The 23,074-nt window shown below is 36.6% G+C and overlaps 1 protein-coding gene across 2 annotated transcripts in view; it reads left to right on the forward strand.

Annotated features, from left to right (window-relative positions):
• LOC121312698 (ras suppressor protein 1-like) overlaps positions 1-23,074 on the forward strand; it is a 52,341-nt gene that overhangs the window by 12,285 nt on the left and 16,982 nt on the right. For both annotated transcript variants that reach the window (XM_041244387.1, XM_041244388.1), the window contains exons 4-8: positions 8,396-8,516; positions 10,650-10,768; positions 12,035-12,117; positions 12,319-12,433; positions 19,830-19,962. In XM_041244387.1, coding sequence (XP_041100321.1) covers positions 8,396-8,516; positions 10,650-10,768; positions 12,035-12,117; positions 12,319-12,433; positions 19,830-19,962 — 571 coding nt within the window. The remainder of the gene's footprint in view (positions 1-8,395; positions 8,517-10,649; positions 10,769-12,034; positions 12,118-12,318; positions 12,434-19,829; positions 19,963-23,074) is intronic.

Genomic DNA, 23,074 nt, shown 5'->3' on the forward strand with positions numbered 1-23,074 from the left:
CTAACATTCTGGTGTCATGTGGTTACAACAATTGCTTTGGATGTCATGTCATTCTAATCAGTAAAATCACAGTTTCATAATAGTATTGAGCCATTTCAAGCTCAATAACACACCTGAAGGCATTGCTTGTACTGACCATGTAAATATGTCATTACAACCACACAGTGTGCAGCGCTGGGGTCAGATCCTTTTTAAAATCAATTCCATTTTAATCAATTCTGATTCCAATTCAGGACATGAAATTGATTAAGAGGGAATGGAAATTAGGGGAAAAAAGGAATTGTCCCCAACCCTGACTGTCTGGAATACGGCCTCCTTACACACTGGAAAAACAAAAGCACTTTTACTTGTAAAGCAACAGTAAGACATTGTATAAGCCCCTTTACACATTTAAATGTGTTATTCATGTGTGTGGTAGTACACGATTGGCACACCTTCTCAGGTGTTCTTGCTTACTTTAGAGTTTCGTTCAGTCCTCGTGATTTAGTCATGAGTCTTTCCAAATTATATATTGTTTTCAACCATCTTGTTCCTTTACATAAACATGTGCAACATATTTTTTAATTTATTTTAGAGATTTAGATTTTTCATTCTTAATCATAAATTGAACTAATTCAATAATATAATCGTAATGTTTACATGCTATTTAAAAGGTTGCACAAGTGAATGATGTATTTAACAGGTCGATTGCTGTGTTTAACATGTTTTATAGTGTTGCCGTGGGTGCAGTACCCTGTGAGCACGACTCACTCAAGGCTACCACAACTACTGGTGCTTATCATTTCAGTGCATTTCGATATCTGAAGAACCCTTTTACATCAAGCACACACACGGTGATCCACTGTTTCATGATTGTGTCATTTAGCTAAAAATCCTGCTCGTAACATTTTTGTTTTGTGAATACCAGTCAACATTGAGAAGAAACTGTTGTGCACAAAGAAGAGCTCAGAAAGACAGAATGATGATGGTGGTCCTCACAAATGTTATTGAACCTTTCCTAACTGTTTGAAGAAAATGGTCTTGGCAATAACAGCTGTTAAAGGAGATCACAGTGCCAGATGTTTAAAATTAAATCCAGATTTTCACCTACAGTCTTACCTAAAAGCAAGAGTAGGTTATAAAAATACATTGCAGGATCTGTGAAGCGTATTTAAGTTGCAGTATGCCTCGGCGCTCTTAATATGGAACGCTCATTTTTCAGAAGCAGCAGGATTATCAGCTGCTATTGGTCTGCAGCTCCATAGAAAGTCTTGACAACTTCCTTCCTGATTTTCCTGTTCTTGATAATACCTTTCCATCATGTGCCCACACATTTCTGCATCACATTTTCCCACCTTACTGGTTCTTGGTTCCCATTCTGACAGTAGCTTTGTCATCCATCTGTTGTCGTATTTTGTGTAAGTTGTCATTTTTGATGGAATTTGCTTTCATTTTCTGCTACAAGCTGTAGTGCCCAGGTGATGTGTGATTTCAATACCATAGATCCTTACTGGAAGGACAGAACCACAAAGTCTTTCATTTAGAATGAATGTTTCATCAGCTTGCACCTCCAGTTTCCCTTTCCCTTTGCATTCGAATACAGCCCTATGTTTTAGAATGTGACCTTCCAAGAAGCAAAATATGATAACCTTTATTCATTTGGCTTGAACTGCTCTGTCCAGAGATTAAGGATTTATATCTCAGTGCTACAGTTCAATTTGAAATGTAATAGCTGACCTACTGTCTGGTGAACTGCTCTAATAGCACTAGCCCAGCAGTAAGGTTAATATCCTCAGAGATCATGAAATGTTTGTACCCTAAGGGAGATGTGGGTGTAAACTGGAATTTACACTTAACAGTTCAATCTGAGCTACCCCCGGTTCACTTCAATGGAATTTTAGTAAAGTTGCTAGCAGTTCTGCAGATAAAATGGTACTGAAAAAGGTTATAACTATGGACCACGGACTAGAACTAATGCATGTAGATTGCATGTGCATGAATACTATAAACACTCCTTGTTTCCATTGTAGCTTACTTGCAAAATCATATACAGTACAGGTTGTAATCTGTGTGAAAGCCTGTAAACCAGAGCCTGTATTTAACTTGTGCCCTAAAGCTTAAGGGAGTACCATAAATGAGAAGGAATCGGGTTAGGCTTTTTGCTGTTGGTGTTGTTCAGCCTCTAATGAAGCTGGCTTAAAGTATGATGGTGAGTTACTGAATATTTTTTAGGATTGTGAACTAACCTAAGTGTGTGTGTGTGTGTATATATTCTTAGTTGTGTGAGGTGAATTTTAAATATATATATATATATATATATATATATATAATATATATATATATATATATATATATATATATATATAATTAATTTAATGAGTTTGACCAAATAAAATTATATTTTGACTTATTTTTTTTCCCTCTGTACATTTGAAAAAAAAATTACCTGATACATGAGGACTTTTTATTATAATGTCGTAATATTACCTGATACATGAGGAGTCAGTTGCTTGCCCATTCTTTATTTTGTCCCCACTTTGTCTCATTAACTAAGCTGTGCAACAATCTTTCATTCATATCTTCCCTTTAAATCTCTGTGCTGGACTGGTCTGCCACAGTTAATTGAAATGGCCTGCCTTGTTACCTGAATCAAAGCACAAGAACGGTTATTTTAATCCTTAAGTACAGTGTTGTGAATTCTTAATCAGCTGCTTCCAAAATAATAAGCCGTGCAGAAAATGTAGTAATTGGCATTCATACTTCAAGTGTACCTCTTCAAGCAAGGAGACACAGTCACTTTAACAGTGGATTCAAAGAGCCTCTTTGTGTACAGACCAATTTAATATGGGAACTTTAGTTTATTGTAACTCTGGGGAACCTTGGGTGCTTGAATTTCCAGCATTAATCTGGATTATGACAATCAGGGTGGCGGTGGTTAAGATACTAATATATGAGTTGGGAGGAAATTCTGTAACCGCAGAAGCTCTTTGAAATTCCATTTTCACTGGGCTGTATCTTTGGTACAGCTCTCTCAAGCATGAATAAACAGTTGTGGCAAAGTGTCCCGCCCCTGTGTGTATTTTGTGTTGTATGTTGTGTGTTAATGTTGGTATGTAGTCATTGGTACACGGGATATAAATGGGTCTGTGTAACACGAGTGTTTAAAATGTATATTTCTATTTAGGCACGAGGATTGCACAGCACTTAACGTGCAAGCAAAATGTAATAATATGTGAGCACGGGGAATTGCACTTTATTAATTCATGTGCAGTTGTACCGTGACCCCAATTGAATGATTGATTAGCAATCGAGTCTCGGTACAACTGCATAAAAGCAGCATGTTTTCGCTGACTCTGGGTTGTGTGTTCGGTGATTGGAGACGGAGGTAATAAGAATAGTTAATAGTTAAAATACAAGCTCACCGTGTTTTGTCTGTGTAGTCCGTCTTATTTGTCTTTTTGTTTTGGCTACGAGTGCCCTGTCCTGTGTCTTGTTTTTCTTTGAACCTTTTATTTTCTGTCTGTTTCGTTATTCAATACTGAGCGATAACAATCTCTCAGCTGCACCAAACCCCACCTCTCTGTTGTTTATTTCCTGGTTCCTGGTTCTGGTCTGACGTCACCCACTGCAGCCATCTTTGTGACAACGGTTCATGTATTTTTTTTTTTTAACAAGACATTCCACATCCTGAACTGTGAATGGAGGTCATGGTGATTGGCTGAGCTATTGATGACTGTATCATAGGAACAGGGTGGGACAAATCACTTTGCAGGCTGATGGCCATTTGGCCACTAGCTTTCAAAACATGGTGGCCAAGTGAACTTTCACAGTGGCCAACATTTTCAAACGGGGACAGTAAGAGGAGATGTGTATATGTATAGGTGCGCTTTGTTTTCATGTAATGGGTGTTTATTTATTATCTTTAAATTGTGGGAGGGAAACTATTATCACTCGATGTGCCAGGGAACTAACAACATAAAATTCCAGGGAACTATATGCATTAAATGCCAGGGAGCTATTTACAGTGTGCATGAAAGGCCAGAGAGTGAAATATATACACAAAATATCAGGGAACTATATACATAAAATGCCAGGAAATAGAACTATATTAATCAAATGCCAAGGAAGATAACTAACAAATCCAGGAAAGTGAACATATTTCTTTATTTTTCAGTTACTGTCAAAGACAAGCTGGCTAAAATATTAAATTAACTCCTCCTCAGTTACATTCTCATTTTCATGAAGTTTTCCAAATCCAAATGCAAATAGATTTGACTGTTGCTTCAGTTTCTTTGACAGACATTTTGTTTAGGGTAAGTAAGAGATATTTTGAGAAAATGTTTTTTATTTTCCGTGCCGTCTAAGCTGATCAGCTGAGCGAGTCCGGGAAACTCGGGGCTTTAGCGCTGCTGCACTCCTGCAACACAGAGCATGTTAATATTTAAATACTTTTAAATTACATTATTATTATTATTATTATTATTATTATTATTATTATTATTATTATTATTATATGAATTAAATTGATGTGCTAGAAAGTGTTTCACTAATTAGATGCTAACATATTGTCATGCAGATTCATTTTTTATTTCAGCTTCAATGAATTTGACCTCTTATTGCTTTATAATGCTAATGAAAACTTTTCAGAGATGTATAATGAGTCATTAACATATTTAGTAATTATAAAGCAGTGTCTTTTGAAACTATTCAAACCGTGCTATCTGTTAGCAGTTTTATTTTCTTGTAGTCATTTCATGTTTTCAGGAGTTTATGCCATAATCTCTTGGAAGTGTGTGTGTGTGTGTGTGTGTGTGTGTGTGTGTGTGTGTGTGTGTGTGTGTGTGTGTGTGTGTGTGTGTGTGTGTGTGTGTGTGTGTGTGTGTGTGTGTGTGTGTGTGTGTGTGTGTGTGTGTGTGTGTGTGTGTGTGTGTGTGTGTGTGTGTGTGTGTGTGTGTGTGTGTGTGTGTGTGTGTGTGTGTGTGTATATATATATCATTTGTCATTACCTGCTGGTGTACATCTGTACAAGAAGGCACAGGAAATTGAACAGTGAATTTTGCATTCTACGTTAAGCTTTCTGAATTAGATCTCAGCTTCTGTTGAATCTGGTGATGTTCTGTGCCATGTTGCCATGTTTAATTAAATGTGATCAAGTACTATCCTAAACAAAATGAAATGCATTACAGCCTCTTTCTAGCATGTGCTATTAGAATAGGGAACACAGTTCTACAGGCTTGTGGGGAACACAGCATTCAGCTGTACTTTTTTTTTTTTTTTTTGTTTCCTGGGTAGTAAGTGTTATTTCCTAATTGCTTATGCCTCAAAAGTATAGAAAATGGCTATTATTCCCCACAAACTTTGCTTTTGTGACGAGGACGCATTTGAAATAGTGATAGTTAATATCACTGTCCTGGTCACAAAAGCAAAGTTTGTGGGGAATAATAGCCATTTTCTATACTTTTGAGGCAAAAGCAATTTGGAAATAACACTTACTACCCAGGAACAAAAAAAAAAAAAAAAATTGTTACACGGTGTAATAGTACAAGTAGACATTGTTTAATGCATTTCATTTTAAAGTGGGAATTTGCCCTCTTGTCATTGTGTTTGTTTGCATGGTCTTGTTCTAGCTTGGTGGTTTATCTGTGCAGTGCTATTCATGTCATGCTCTTAGTTCCTTATTTATACTTCTAGGTAATGAATACACATTGATCAGTGTGTAATCTGATGGGAGCCTTGTTATCATCATTGATCAAAAAGTCTTCCCTCAATAGACCTGAATCGAGAAATAAATTGTTCATGCTAAAACACTTCATCATTAAGAAGTCAGATTCATCCTAGACTGCTCATTTATTAAATGATTGTTAATTACTTGGCTGTTAAGTGTCTTTAATGCTTTAATTAGACAAGTACTGTCAAATGTTTTGCATTAACTAGAATTTAAGGATTGAGATATAATAAAAAAAAATATATGAACATAATTAGGTATTTTATTTATCATATAATCAAGGAAACTACAAAATTATATTGCAAGTTTACTGGAAGCCATATTAGAAGTACATTATTTCATGTTGGATTTTGAAATGTCACGTTGTTTTATAAGGTGATACAAAACCTTTTGTCCATAGCTGTTGGTAGTACATTTATACGTGGGGGCTGCTAAATAAACAGGTAATTTCTGTCTGTCTCAAGGTCGTAGACATGACTGCTAAGGTTGGTACCACATTCCATACTAGTTTTGGACTAAGATGAGTAGTATCTAGTATGGTACTGTCTGTGGGTCATCTCCAGCTATGTCATATTTGAGTACAATTGCAATAAAAAAAATACAGGTAGCAAAGTTGGGGATGAATGAAGGCTCAACTGTTCATTTCTCGTTTGCATATCGGAATATGGTAGTGAGTGTGGGAAGAGACAAGAGCAGAGTAAGAGGAACTCTGCATGCTTCTACTTCATTATGTCATGGGTTTTTATTGTTATTTACATTTTTCATTCTATAAACCTCAGAAAATCATGTTGTGAATTACATACATACACTTCCTGTAAAATAAACATATTAATAAGATAAATCAGGTCAGTGTCAATGAAATGTACCTGTAACACTCAGTCTGAAGACATTCAGTACCAGTGTAGTTGAAGACAAAGCAACCCAGTAGGTCATTCGAAAGGATGAACCTTTCCTAGTATCACATAGGTATCAAGCACATTTCCAGTACAGCTTTCAGGACATCTCAAATGTGACACTGTACAGGCAGAATGATGTATACCGACTTCATGCATTAATGCTGCTCTGAAAAACTTTGACAAACAAAAACTGTTTCCTTAAGTAATATGAAGCCGGCACTGCATATTTGTGTGAAATAATGTATTCCAGATCATGTATTTTTTTAAGAGAATATTTTCTTCTTCTGTGGGGTTTGGAACATGCGCCAATTCCAAAAGACCCCACACAGCAAATATTCATGCATATTTAAATGTAAAACATTGGAGTAAATTACTTCCAGTTATTGTGACGTGTGCTGTATATCTGAATGCATTTATTTTGTCCTTTTTAAATCTAGTTTTTTAGAGAGCAGCTGTAAAGTTAATGAAGGCATGTGCCACATCACAGTTTGCACAACTACATTATTTACTGTTCATTTTCACTCACTTCCTCTCCTTCACCACGTGATGTTCCCTTTACGTTTAAACCTTCCCTTACCTGGTTAGTTTGAAACACTAGTTTGAGGTTGAGTGTCGCTCCCGTCTGTGCCATCGTCAAAGTAGATCAAAGCTAACATGCAAGTCAGACCACACCTCGAAAGTTATGCCGACCACTGGCACCAACACAGATGGTAAAGGACGGGGCAAAGCATGTCACCAGAATTGCATTACAGGGTAAAGGCAGTGTATCTCCTGTTTTGATCTGTTTTTTTTTTTTTTTTTTTTTTTAATTAAAATCAGAGGCAAATACGTTTTACCCTTGAGTTAGAGATTTGTCTTGTCATCAGAATCGGGCCCGTTCTGTTTGTTACTATAGAACAGGGGTCTCCAACCCTGGTCCTGGAGAGCCCCTATCCAGCTGGTTTTATAGGTGGCTAAAAATCTGGAACACCTGTTAATCTTGACTAATTAAGCCAATAATTAGTTCAATTAAGTAACCAAGAGATTGGTTGAAACAAAAACCAGCAGCCGCATAGCTCACCAGAACCAGGGTTGGAGACCCCTGCTATAGAGAATGTCTTAAAACCTGCCTGCAGTCTATAGGAAGTGCTCAGTTCATTACAATTGCAGCTATCCTGCAGTCCATCATTAGCACTTTACTCCATACTAACCAGATGATCAGCCCCAGTTAGTACGCTACTTCTAGTTTGTTGCAATTGACCGAAAATGTTGAAGCTCCCCTTGTTCCGCATTAGTGGGATTGATTGCTCATAAAACCTTTGTGTATCTGAAGAGGAGTTAATTCAAGGATACTATGACTGCTCAGCAAGCTGTATAGTTTAGTATAATGCACAATAAATGCCCCACACGCAGACGATGACACGTGTTCACATATTACTGAAAACCATTGTACTGTAGTGCCACCTAAAACTGATAATGGTGTCTACACTGATAAAATGCGTAACTCTATGACCCATCCTCACATCACCCTCAAATCTGGACCAACCCTTGACTACCATACTAATTGGCAATACATGCCATCTCTTTCTGGAGTTATTGCATGTTAAAAGAACATTTGATGTAGAGAGAACAGAATGTCTCTTCCGAATTGTAGACATTAGATTTTTGCAGACTGATCCATCTTGCACTTACAAACAGAAGGTTTATTTTTTAATAAGCCCTTCTTTGATCTGTGGTACTTATTTCTGGATACATTGATTTGTCACTATTTACTGTACCTGCTGTTTATTAAAGCTTTCTCCTTTTGTATACACAGCTGTTCCACCAAACATAGCTGATCTGAAGAACTTGGAAGTACTGAACTTTTTCAATAACCAGATTGAAGAGCTCCCAACACAGCTAAGCAGCCTTCAGAAACTCAAACACCTTAACCTGGGGTAAGCATGGACTTTATCTCTCTCGTCACTAGTAAATAAATTGTGTCAGTGTCACATAATGACGAATAAATACAAATGGGCATATACATCCTGTATGGATTTATTAGGATAGTTTACTTGTCTGTTTGGTTACTGGAGTTATCTTTTCTTTACCACTAGGGCGGTCTGCAGTTTTCAGTGGAGTTATCTTTCCAGCGGGCTCAAGCGATTCATCTTGAGGGGCGGAAAAAAAAACTCCATTAATCTTGAATTTAGTTGATACAATTACTGCATCCATCTCATTTAAGTTTGTATTATTACTGATCTTCTCCTTCTCTTCATCATTCTCATCATTCTCATCATCCAAAAACAGCCCAGCATAAAAACCCTGTATTCCTATTTCTGGATTCTGGATCCTATTTGTGGGACCCTTTTTATTGTTTTATATTTATTTAATCCAGCATTTGTTATTAAATTGTTTGAACCAACTGCTAGGTCACAATGAACATAATTGTAAGTAATATCGTCTAAAATAAATGTGGTTATTGAAATAAAACAAAGCTACAATGTTAACAGGTCTATAGTCGGTAGCTATTGACCTTGCAGCAGCATTGGCTTAATTCATGGGTTTGCAGCGATCCTGGATTTCTAAAACTATACTCTGTTGAAACTTGTCAGGTTTCATTTGTTGCATCGTTCTTGTCTGTAGCAGAAGAACTACTAGAAGCTAATTTTATATTCAAACTATGACTACATTAATTCAGTCCTGGCATGCACTCGAGTGTATTAAAATGGGTGCTGCAGGAAATTAATTACAGTATGCTAAGCGGGACAAGACAGGAGTGTGATTAACATGCGTTTAAAAAATGCATCCCCTAAAAAATAAACGTGTTAATCGCAGAAGTTAACTGTGATTAATTAACAGCTCTATTTATATATATATATATATATATATATATATATATATATATATATATATATATATATATATATATATATATATATATATATATATATATATATATATATTAGTTAGTTATATATATATATATCATAGTTATGTAAGAGTCAGTGTTAATGCGTAGCATACTGAACATCTCCTCACCTTCTATCAGGCTCTTCTCATTTGGGAAGAGACAGTCTTGGTCAGGGTCATAATATATCCCCATACTAGTGTATGTTTTAAAGGTTTTTTTTTCTAAAAAGTTTAGTTTTTGGTTCTAAAATTAGGAACTGCTTCAAGATATTTCTTTTATATATGACTTTCTTGTCTCATTTTGATGGTCACTGATTATAATGATCATCTTCACAATACAATCATCTTCGCAACTACTTGCTGTCATTTTCTAGTAATTTATTCCCTAAATCTTGCTCTTTTTGGGTGGCAAGTTTGGGATTCATACAGTTTTTTTTTTTTTTTTTTTTTTTTTTTTTGGTTGGTTATGTGTTCAGTTGATTTTTAACTTAAATGTTTTCTGTATTGCTTTTTGTAAATAATCTCTCTCTCTCATATATATATATATATATATATATATATATATATATATATATATATATATATGCAATTAATGCAATGAGAATTACTATACTGTATACACAGAGTGAAGCCAGAACACCTGTGATCACTTCACTTCACTGTTATATTAATTCTATGATCACCTTCAATCTTACAAAGCCACGTGCTGCTGTTAACCCCCAGAGTCTTAACAGATGTGATGTTGCTGATTATTGTCACCAGAAATAATTTATATTTTGAACCCACAGAGAATTTAAGGAAGTTTTATTGATCTTTTTTTTTCTTCTTTGTTCAGTAAAGAAGCTGATGTCATTCAGAGCAAAAGAGAGTTGTTTACCTTGATTTTGGAGGATAATTTGGAAATATTTTAAGACGTATGTTACATATTAGTGTAAAATAACTGGCAACTTGTTTATTTTAGTAGAGCGTATTCCAATCTATAAGCTTTCAAAAATTCACCTTCCGGGTTCCTTTTTTTAAACTGGCATCGTTGATCAGGTCATAGAAACACACAAAATGCATTAATTTTTAATCCAGGTGTCTGTATTGGTTGTGCATTTTTCTGTAGTTTTTGTTTTCTATGTAAGTGAGAATGCTGTGCAGAGATTTCGTGGTAATGTCTCTGTGTTGTCATTCAGCATGAACAGATTAAACTCCCTGCCCAGAGGATTCGGGTCACTGCCAGGTCTAGAGGTTCTCGACTTGACATACAACAACCTCGACGAGTCCTCCCTCCCTGGAAACTTCTTCTACCTCAGTAAGAAAAACCTCTGATTCCTCACAACTAACTTACTGCAATCCACATTATCTCACAGATAGAACAGAACCTAGAGATATTCATTACTCCAAATACTCTAATGCAGAGAGAGAAGCTACTGAAACTCTGTGTAGACATTGTGCACGCTTCCGTTAAAATATACCCTGTGTTTTTTATATTAAATGTAATGCATGTCATTCAGTAAAAAGAAAAATGGCATAAACTTTTTTTTTCTTGGAGCGTTCAGTAACACTCATACTTTGACAAGGACTAATTTGCTATTTGAATTACCATTCTAGAAAAACGTCAATCCTCTCTTTTCACTGTTTGCTAATCACTCAAGTCTGAATCATAACTGTCAATTCAAGGTTTGATTAATTACCTAGTAAGGTGCTGTAACTGTTATGAAATATTTAACCGTTTATTGTATTGTTTTTGTAGGTGACAATTTTTATATATATATATATATATATTATATTTTTTATATATATATATATATATATATATATATATATATATATATATATATATATTTATATTTATATTTATTTTTTCTGTCAGTTTTAGGTAACAGCAATAACATCTAGTACAGGAGTAGCTGCCTGGGCCCCAAACGAATATTGCATTTATCAAATTCAATTAGTGTTTTAAGCTTCAAATGGCCACATCAATTCTGTGCCACAGCTTCATAGAACGATAAATGAGCACAGCCACGTCATTGGTAGCAGTACTAGCCACACAAGTGGAGTTAAACTGCAATACACACACACAAACAAACAAACACACACACAAATAATAAATAATCTCAAGTGGTCAAGTCCAGTCATTTTTCAGAACGGGCAGATTCTTTACCCTACTATTTGAAAACAAGGCGGTAAGAATGCCGTTTTATTTTCCTACAATCCACGTGCCTGTAAAAAAAAAAAATACAAAACATTATACAATCATGACAAAAGGAATTAGGGTCTGTGTAATGTGACAGCGCTAATCTGAAAGAGTGTGCAGAGCCCCTGACAGACTTTAGCTTTTCTGAAGTAGTTAATTGTGTCAGTCCGTTTTGGATATGGATGTTTTCCTCAGCACGGTGCTAACACAACAAGCCAGTAAATCTAAGCTTGACTTGCCTGTTATTATTGGGTGCCCGGGGTATGTCAGAAGCTGTTCACCAAGTCACAGTTATTAATCAAACTTGGCTTGTTTTATTGATCAGGCTCAAATGGTCTGGTTTAATGTCACCCTGTTTATATATTGCTGTTTAATCTGCAGCCACCCTGCGTGCACTCTATCTAAGTGACAACGATTTCGAAATCCTGCCTCCAGATATTGGGAAGCTCACGAAGCTGCAGATTGTGAGTAATTTGTCTAATTCGGGGAAAATCAATTCACTTTTCGGTGCTTCAGTGTTTATCTGCTGAGACTCCTAAAGAAATGAGGAGTAAAAAAAATGGATTGGGGGTTGGTGGGGGGGGGGGGATCAATGAAAGTCCTTTTTATTGATTTTTTAGATTTCTAATTGAAAACTGGTCTAATAGTCTTGCATTTCCTTCTAGCTGAGTCTAAGGGACAATGACCTTATTTCGATGCCTAAAGAGATTGGGGACCTCAGTCAGCTAAAGGAGCTCCATATCCAAGGGAACCGGCTTACAGTGTTGCCCCCTGAACTGGGTGAGCATCTCACAGTACCATTCAGTTTTCATTTCTAGGGTGCCTGCAGTGAGCATAGCATCCTTAAGGTAGGAGTTGGGGCAAGATTCAATGTTGTGGGTCCCTTTACAACCTCAAAATGTACAATAAGAAAACGACTATCAATGTCAATTTAGGGTTCGTTAATATGTTTGAAATCCATACTATTTCCCAGCAGAGGAATAATACTTAAACGCCTACGGTAGTCCCATGTCTTTCAATGGTGAAATGTATTGTGTAGAGCAATATTCATCACTATACATTACCAGACCCTGGTTGCTTAGTTAATAAAGGTCTGAAATGGATCTCCTCGGAGTGCTTGTCTGCACAGCTCTGCTGTTTTCATGACCCCATCTGAGCTTTGTTTCTAAGTCGGCATTCTCAGAGGGATTTGGGCATAACCATTGAGATAATAAAAGAACAAGCTGTACAGTCGTGGCAATTCCAGCTGAACTGTTACTTCAAAGCACTCATTCAAAATGTTCTGCCAGTTTGATGCAGAAATCTTTGTTTTCTAAATACCATTGTAAAGCTGTTTTCGTTAAACTTTTAAATATTGAATGCAGTCAAGTCAAAGAAGGGAAAATTAATGCATAGCACAGTGTCATCTAGCCTTTCATCTTGTTTAGGGAATCAGCACTTTATACATTAGACTGCAGGCTTCTGATGTCTGTCTGTTACAGTTTTTCGTATTTATTTATTTATGTATTTATTTATAACATCAACAGCTTGCTATTAGCGGTTTGTATGTTTTATTTTATTACACTTTTTTATTTTTTAATTCAAACATATGTGCTGTCAGTATGGCAATATAGTGATGGAGATGAAGCCATGTAAAACATCACCCAAATACTGTAACTATATGGGGTATGTGATTACCACTTTAAAATATTAAAAGATTAAAAGTTTTTTTATAATCAAATGTTTGACTAAACAGGCTTCAGTAGTTGTGTTGCAAAGCCTGTATGTCTGTTGAGACATTAAGGTTCACTAGATGATGTTCAAAACCTGAGCTGTAGCGTGCTCTCCAAGACGTAGCTGTGAGAGTGCTGTGTGTTGCACTGAAGAAATGCTATTGTGAGCTTGTCCTTTTAGCTCGTTTATCATGCTTTGCTAAATCTGACAGGCATGCTCTGCTTTGTGCAGAATGTGACTTACTGTTTTATAAATGTTCCTTCTTACTGGTGTGGAATTAGAGACAGGCTTCCTTGATGTGGCTCTCTGGCTTTTCTCCAGCTTTAGTTGCGTCTCCAGATAAGAGATAGCACCACCTGTGCTCAACTCAGTTATGGTTGGTGGCTTTCTAAAAATCATTCAATTTGAATACTTTCTCCTATGCACAGATTTTACTGCTTTTACATAGCTTTGTGAGCTACTTCACCCTGTGGAAACCAGAAACAGTTTTGAAAAAGGGAACATCTCTTTATTAGGGCTGTCAGGCATTTAAAAAAAGTAATTGTGATTAATCTTGAGATTTAAAATAAATAATCTTAGTTAATCTCGGTTTTAATACACATACTAAATTGATACAATTACTGCAGTCATCTAATTTTAAATTTGTTTTATTACTGATGCTAATTATTATTATTATTATTATTATTATTATTATTATTATTATTATTATTGTATTATCCGTAACTGTAAACAGAATCGTTTAAAATGTATTTATATATTTATTTAACCAGGAAATGTACCCATTGAGACTGTCACCAAAATGTACTGGTGGCAATAATTTAGAAATTACAATTACAACCAACACAATAAAATGTGCGGGTCAAGCTTGATCAGCAGCATACAGAGATCAGAAAACAAAATAAATAGGATGTCTATTTTTAAATGTGATTTTGGACTGAAAGGCTTTACATACTATGCACAAAAAAAAAAGCTGCATACTTAGATTGATTCGTAGGCTTGCAGCGATTTTACCCACATTTAAAAAAAAAAAAAAAAAAAAAAAAAAATTATAAATGGTTCACTTTCATCTGGTATAGTTCCAGCAGCACTTTTGGACCCTAAAGTCCTCTATAACTATAGGCCAATGGCCAACCTACCATTCTTAGATAAGGTTCTAGAAAGAGTTGTTGCAATTCAATCACAAACATTTCTAACTCTTAATGGTATATTCGAGAAGTTTCAGTCTGGTTTTCGTGCTGCACACAGCACCGAGACGGCCCTTGGCAGAGTTGTGAATGATCTGCTGGTAAGCTGTGACTCTGGCTTTCCATCAGTTTTAATTCTTCTAGATCTAAGTGCTGCCTTTGATACTGTAGACCATTCCATCCTACTGAGTCATCTTGAAAACACAGTAGGACTGCCTGGCCTTGTCCTATCATGGTACAAATCTTTCTAATATGCTTCAGTTTGTTTCTGTTGGGGAGGTAAAATCTTCATTATCGGAAGTTGTCTGTGGTGTTCCACAGGGCTCCATACTAGGTCCCTTGTTGTTTTCATTATATATGCTACCATTAGGTGACATTATCTGCAGACCTGGAGTGAATTTCCATTGCTTTTACTGATGATACCCAGCTATATAAGTCCCCAAAGCCTGGAATTTCTTCTGCCTGGGTGTTATTAGCTACTTGCCTTACAGACATCAAGCATTGGATGTCACAGGATTTTCTAATGTTGAATTCTGATGAAACAGAGGTTATGTTAGTGGGATCACAGAACCAACTAAAAGGAAATGTGGGATTACATGAGCTTGACCCTTGCAGTCTCTCATCAAAACTCAAACTGGAAATTAAGAGTTTGGGGGTCATCTTTGATCCTGATTTATCATTTGAGACTCATTAGGGAAGTTACTAAAGTGTCTTTTTACCATTTGAGAAATATAGCCAAACTTAGACCAATTATTTCTGTATCTGATGCCTAGAGACAAATGCATGCCTGTGGTTTAATCTAGAATTGATTATTGTAATGCACTTTTTTCTGGTGTCTCAAAACGTGTGGTATCCCGCTTGCAGCTTGTTCAGAATACCGCCGCTGGAATTCTGACTAAAACCAGAAAAAGTGAACATATTAATTCTGCTTCGGCCTCTTTACACTGGCTTCCTGTGCAGTATAGAATTGATTTTAAGATTTTGCTATTAACTTACAAGGCTCTGAATGGATTAAGACCTAGTTATTTGCAGGAGTTAATGACCTTGTATCTTCTAAATCGCAGAGGTTCGCTAACAACTAAGTAGGGCCTGATATGTTCTAATATTTTACACATTATTTGTGTTATTTATTTAGACCTCTTCATTCAGTGTTTTTTTTTTTATTTTATTTTTATGTGACAATTTATTCAACGTTTCAAATAATTTGAGTCAAATGGCAATAATAGTGCTTTTATAGTTGAGTTGTTTTATAAGCAAGGTTATAAAAAATACTGAAGCTACTACGAATTTAAAAAATGTAGCCCTTTGCAATACATAAATATGTAACTAAGCCCTTTGCAAAGCAAAGACTTTTTTTCATCCTTTACACTTTTTTTTGTTCGTGGTTGGGCATTGAATAGATTGCTTTAAGACTAGACTTTTTTGTACACTAGCCTTAAGTAGAATCTATCATGGGTACCTACCAAGAGAAATGTATGAATTTAGCATAGCTAGCAATTGATGCCAGTAATCTCCTGTGTATTGCTGCGGGATACCGACTACAACAGGCTTCAGCGACCACCTATAGAGCTGAAGTAAAATCTCTTAAACCTATTTCATTGAGCAAGATTTGTTTTAGAAGAATGAAAACATGAAAAATGGTGGTCAGCAGACTAGTCCAGAGAAACCGGGAAGCCTCCGTGAGGGACAGGCCATGTCCTGGAATGCAGAGGGTAACCACACAGGCCCAGGACTGTCCCATCCGACCGATCAGTCTGCGTAATCGTTTTCAGACTGCAGTGGCTACAGCACAAGAAATTCCAGGAAGAAATAACCCGCGCATCAGCAGAATGAGTATAGCTCGCAGTCTGCATGAAAATGATTTGCGTGCTCGGAGGCCGTACTGGGATAAAACTGAGAGACGGAATTGCCATATTCTGTGGGCCAGAGAACATCTGACGTGGTGGCAGAGAGAGTGGTGGAGTGTTTTACTTGGTCAAGCCAACTAGTGAGGCGGTGTGGGGAGGAAACTCCTTTAACACAAGAACACCTTTGGTGCCGATTGAGGGCATCTTCACTGCTCAGCGATACATTGATGAAGCCTTTGAGGCAACATTTTTTCCGTTCCTGCAAGCCAGTCCGGAAGTGTTGATTTTCCAGCTGGACAATGCAAGGCCACACAGTGCTAGGATTACAATTGCACAACTTCAAGAAAACAATGTCCAGGTCTTGCCGTGGACAGATTTTTCTTCTGAAAATCTATGCTGGATAGTTTTTTCAAGAGAAAGGACATGTAATTACTGTATTCAGCATGTAAGTGTACATTCTTTACCTTTTCATTTCTTTACTGTTTTCTTTTAAACATACCTATAGCAGGGTGATTGCCCTGCACTGGAGGAAATGAGTGTTGGTGGAATGTATATGTGGAAGTGGGTTTGTTTTTTGTGCTTTTTGGAGTTACGTTTGATCTACAGCAATGCGGTTACTCACACGTGACACGAGCACCTTGTCACAATACCGTTTAAATGCTGATCAATGTGAAGGAATCTTCATAAAAGTAAAATATATTGATCATCAATTAAGATTTGCTGTTTTGTCACTATTCTGATACAGAAAAATGCCAAATCCTGTTATAATGATATAACAAACATTTGTCCACGTCCCATGGGGGTTCGTTATAGTCAGGTTAGCCTGGCTTGGCAGCACTCTCATATAGATCTTTCAAAATAATGAGCAGTTTAAATAAGATGAAAGTAACACGTTTTAAATTAAAATTGATATTTTATTCATGTTAAAAGAATTAGCGTACAAAAGGACGCGTTTCGACACGAACTTGTCTTCATCAGGTTTGTTAGTTTGCGATGAGCATACATATGTGTGGGTGTGTGTATAATAGGTTGGGTGTGTATGTATATATAAATATGTTCATAATCTATATTATATATATATATATATATATATATATATATATATATATATATATATATATGCAAGAATGCTTTGAAATGTTTAGTAACTAACACAAGGATAGTACACAGCATTGGATTTGTGTAACATTACGTTTTTGTTTTGTTTCCCCTGCTTTTTGTTATTGCATTTTTTGGTGGCTAAATGACGTAGGCTGTGTATAAAATGTATTTTTCTTGTTCTAAAAAAATCTTTTCATTTTCCTATACCTTGCAAAGTATTTTTTATCTTCATCTTTTATTCATACCAATGTTCTAGGGAGGTATGTTCTGAGTTTCAAGTAAAGAATTCAATGAGCTAATTTGCAATAGCAAAACAAACCTTTGAATGACACATGATCCTTGGTCAGAAGGGTTACCACTAATCGCTGTGCTGTCTGGCTTACCCTAGTGGCCTTATCCTAGCAACTGAGCAATGAACAGCAAGAGCCTGTTTCCTGCCAGCCATCATATATTGTTAGAAACAGCGGTTTTAGCTTATTAGGTTCTCTTTGTCACATTGCTTAATCCCTCTGCCTGCTGCTTGATCCGTGTTAGAACGCCAGAAATGCTCAACTCTAATAAAGGAGATGGGTGTGAGGCTTCGAGCTGGGAGCAGTGAAGCGAGAGGCTGTTAGGGCTCTTGCTGTCTGACTGACATTGAGTTTTGTTTCCCCTGCTTTTTGTTATTGCATTTTTTGGTGGCTAAATGACGTAGGCTGTGTATAAAATGTATTTTTCTTGTTCTAAAAAAATCTTTTCATTTTCCTATACCTTGCAAAGTATTTTTTATCTTCATCTTTTATTCATACCAATGTTCTAGGGAGGTATGTTCTGAGTTTCAAGTAAAGAATTCAATGAGCTAATTTGCAATAGCAAAACAAACCTTTGAATGACACATGATCCTTGGTCAGAAGGGTTACCACTAATCGCTGTGCTGTCTGGCTTACCCTAGTGGCCTTATCCTAGCAACTGAGCAATGAACAGCAAGAGCCTGTTTCCTGCCAGCCATCATATATTGTTAGAAACAGCGGTTTTAGCTTATTAGGTTCTCTTTGTCACATTGCTTAATCCCTCTGCCTGCTGCTTGATCCGTGTTAGAACGCCAGAAATGCTCAACTCTAATAAAGGAGATGGGTGTGAGGCTTCGAGCTGGGAGCAGTGAAGCGAGAGGCTGTTAGGGCTCTTGCTGTCTGACTGACATTGGGGGTCAAACGCATTCAGCATGCTAGTGTTTAATAAAACATACCTCACTGAGCTGACAGAGAAGGTGGTGAAGAACTTGGGACTTGTTGATCGACTGGTTTGAAGTTTGGTTTGAACTGTCATTCTTTTACACATTGTGACAGTCCGAGTACGGTATTTGTGAAAGGTGAAGCATCCCTTTCTGAAGCTTTTTCCAGTTAAATTTAGACTTGTTAAATATGATTATAACTGTGTCTTTCACCAATGTTACACCATTTTTAGAAGCTTTAAAATACAGTGCAGTATTCAGAAAAACAAAAAATAAAGTAAGGAGTCCTCTATAGAGATTGGTAGTCTGTTACCCGATTGGTTATTTTAATTCAGAGATGGACTTGGTTAGCTGCATTGTTTAGTGTATTTTAATGTGAGGCCTTGTGTGTCATTCAAGCTTAGAATCACATGTCTAATTGTTTTATTGCAGCAGTATGATGCTATGTAAAACAGACCGGGATGGTTTAATTAAATAATAAAATGTCATTTTTATTGTTTTATTAAACGTTCCTGGGTCCTGTAAAGTTGGTACACTATATTGGAGTGATATATTTTATTATTAGTATTTAAGAGCATCACTGATAAAAACATGACTAATTGTAAATTAAACTGAATTGTATGTCTCTGGTAATATGTTATGTGAAAGAAAGAAGTCTGCTTCCATCTTGTAAGATGTTTTCGCCTCTATTGACGGCTGGTGTCGCCAACCTCAAGTCCTAATAGACAAAATTGTCTAGCGGGAGAGAGCTGAGCAATTTAGCTTTCCTAACAACCAATAAATTTGTGTCTGTTGTTTTAAAGCGTTTTCAATACTATGCTGAAGAATGTAGACTTTAACTTGGCCAAAACAGAAATAATAATAGTTTCAACTCAATGAAAAACTTCCCATGTTCTTATTTAGATAAGATTGCTGATATTTAATTGAAATCATATAAAGTCTACATCATGTAATGTAAATTTGGGTGCATTGATGTGCTTTTACTGTACTCTGCAGATTTTCAGCACTGTAATCCTTAAGAAATGTAATTAGCCTCAGGAGTCCCTTGATGAGCTGCAGCAGTGCCAGAGAATCTGGCAAGCCGCCCAAACTAATAGTTTTGTCTTGTATTAATATTTCAGGTAACCTGGATCTGACAGGTCCCAAACAGGTTTTCAAAGCCGAGAACAACCCCTGGGTCACTCCCATTGCAGACCAGTTCCAGCTGGGAGTGTCTCACGTTTTTGAATATGTTCGTTCAGAAACCTACAAGTAGTAAGTGCATTAAAAAATACTTTATTCTTTTTAGACTTATCTGTTCTGTATATTTCTGCATGTCAACCCTCACTTAATATACAGGCTGATAAAGAAGCAATATTGAATGACTTGCAGAATCCCACATTTTCACTCCTAGCCTCTGTGGGTCAATACCTTGCCCTGGTTCGTAGCATTAGCTGTCTTAACTGGCTTGTCAGTGATATATCAATTGGCTCCCGTGGGGGAAACTGCTCTTCTCTCTGTCTTCAAGGGGGATGAACTGCCCTACCCCCCACCCCCGATGTGATAGTGTCCTGCTGGGACCCTCAGACTAATGGCAGCACAGCGCAATGGATATTATTACTGCTATTCTCATTACATTTTGTAAAAAAAATTTTTTGTGGTTAAAGATCCAAAGTGAACTTGCTTACCAAACTGCTTGGAAAGTTAAAGGACTATAGCCATACCACCTTGGACTCAGATTTCCTAAAATCTCAATATTTAAGCGTGTTTGACATGCAGGGAAATCTAAACTTGGTAAACCGTGTTTTGTGTTTTGAAGGTTTTTAATCTTCAAGTTTAATCAGAATGTTTTGAATTGCTAAGAGTATAAGCTAATCTTCCTGTCCATAACCACGTGGGGGGGTGGGGGCTTCTCTCAGGTTTTTATGCAGTTTACGTAAACTATGCTGAGCAACTGCTTCTAAACAAGTCCAATTCCTTTTATAGAGCTATAATATCTTTTTGTTCATCGTGCATTTAACCAAGTCTCAAAGTGACCTTTTTTTTTTGTAAACACATTCCCAGAGGAACTTAAATGTCTAACATAGTGACAGAAAGAGATGACTGATTTGTATAATATGGTGGCTGTAAAATACAAAGACCATCATGTAGAAAGACGAAGGACTAGACATCTCCTGGCTAAAGCTTGTAGTACAGTACTTCATTCTTACAAGAGGAAAACAAGTGCATTTTGTACAAGGCTGTGTAATTGTTGTGTAGGTGTACAAACAAATGAGACTTCGATTATGCATGTTGGCATGCATGACTATATGGGCTATGGGCACACATTTGTATGATTTGACCTCACCATGTTTAACCAACAGTTTACCCTTAAAGTACAGATATAACTGATACTTGGAAAGGAAATGCACTATATCCATATGTGGCAAAGTGCCCGCCTCTGTATGTATTTTGTGTTGTATGTTGTGTGTTAATGTTGGTGTATAGTCATTGGTACACGGGATATAAACGGGTCTGTGTAACACGAGTGTGTAAAATGTATATTTGTATTTAGGCACAAGGATTGCACAGTACTTCACGTGCAAGTAAAATGTAATAATATGTGAGCACGGGGGGAATTGCACTTGATTAATTTACGTGCAGTTGTACCGCAACTCCAATTGAATGATTGATTAGCAATCGAGTCTCGGTACAGCTGCATAAAAGCCGCATGTTTTCACTCACTCGGGGTTGTGTGATGGGTGAGTGGAGAACGGGATTGGAGAAAGGTAATAAGAATAATAATAGTAGTTAAAAATATCAGCTCACTGTGTTTGTTTAGTGTTAGTCCGTTTTGTTTGTCTCTTTAATTTGGCAAATGTGCCATGTCCTATGTTTTTGTTTCTCTTGCAGCCTTTTATTTTCTGTCCGTCTGTTCATTATTAATTGCTGAGCGAGACCATTCACTCAGCTTCACCAAACTCCACCTCTCTGTTTATTTCCTGGTTCCTGTTTATGGTCTGACGTCCCCCACTCCAGCCTTCTTTGTGACAACATATTACATCAGAATTTTGATTTAGATATCTGAGAAGATACTGCAATAGGTCTTCCATTTGTACTATTTCTCTCGGGGGTGGGGGGGGGTGGGGCTTTGCTGTTATCTGACTGACACATGTATATCAATTCCATCATAAACAGAAGACCATTGGTCCCAGAGCAAATATGCAGTCTGTTTCAGATCGTTGGCTGACACTTCTTTTCCAGTGCTTGTTCTGATGGCTGCTACCTGGATGTCTCCCCTTCTTTTCTTGTAAAGATAACATGTTGGAGTAAAGAGCACCTTGACAAGTTGGTTAATGGAAGGAAGGAAGTGACATTTGTCGAGATTCTATCAGCAACAGTGGAATGAGAGCAAAGCTGTCTTTTAAAAGCTGATGGGCTGACTTGCATCATACAAGAGCTTTTGACAAAAAGCTGCTGAAAGCATTTGGCATTTATAAATGGCTTTTGAATCTGCTGTGAACCTGTGAACTCATCATGGAGGTATGAACCTGTATATGTCTGTCAGTGCTCAGACCTGATTGCACCTGTTTGATTCACAGTAAAGCCGAGAAATAGGAACAGTTGGAAATATATGTGTGTGTGTGTGTTGTGTCTATATATATATATATATATATATATATATATATATATATATATATATATATATATACACATACATACATATATATATATATATATATATATATATATACACACACACACATATATATATATATATATACACACATACATACATACATACATACATACATACATACATATATATATACACACACATACATACATACATACATACATACACACACGCACAGTTGGCCCGCATTATACCGCCCCATCTTTATAAAGACACGCTTGCATACCGCCAGCTATTCTGTCTGAACAAATGTTACCAATATAAAAACAGTGCTGTTTTTCCCTACTATACTGCCACCCCACTGTCTGCCGCCCGCCAACTTCCCAAGTCAAGCAAATGTAAATATAAGCATTGTAGTTTCCCTCATTGTAACGCCAGCGAAATAATCATAGCCAATTAAAATAACAAAGTTATGCAGTTAACCTTTGACTCGCTTTCTTGATTCGTTGTTAACTGAACGTTCATACCAGTTTCATCAACACTCCTGCTCCCAAAGCAAAACAGAAAGTACAACATGGTGAATCGACCCTACATTTAACACCAGAGCAAAAGAAAAAAAATCTGCATGTATGCATCTGAAAATAAGAAAGTCAGCAAGACATCGCAAATGTTTTCTCGACTAAGCGAGGCATGTACTGTTAACCAAAGGACAACTGGAGACATTCTAATGGATAAAAACAAATGGCTTACATTGATGGAACGATTTGTTTA

Source organism: Polyodon spathula, chromosome 3, assembly GCF_017654505.1.
Source record: "Polyodon spathula isolate WHYD16114869_AA chromosome 3, ASM1765450v1, whole genome shotgun sequence".
Lineage (NCBI taxonomy): Eukaryota > Metazoa > Chordata > Actinopteri > Acipenseriformes > Polyodontidae > Polyodon > Polyodon spathula.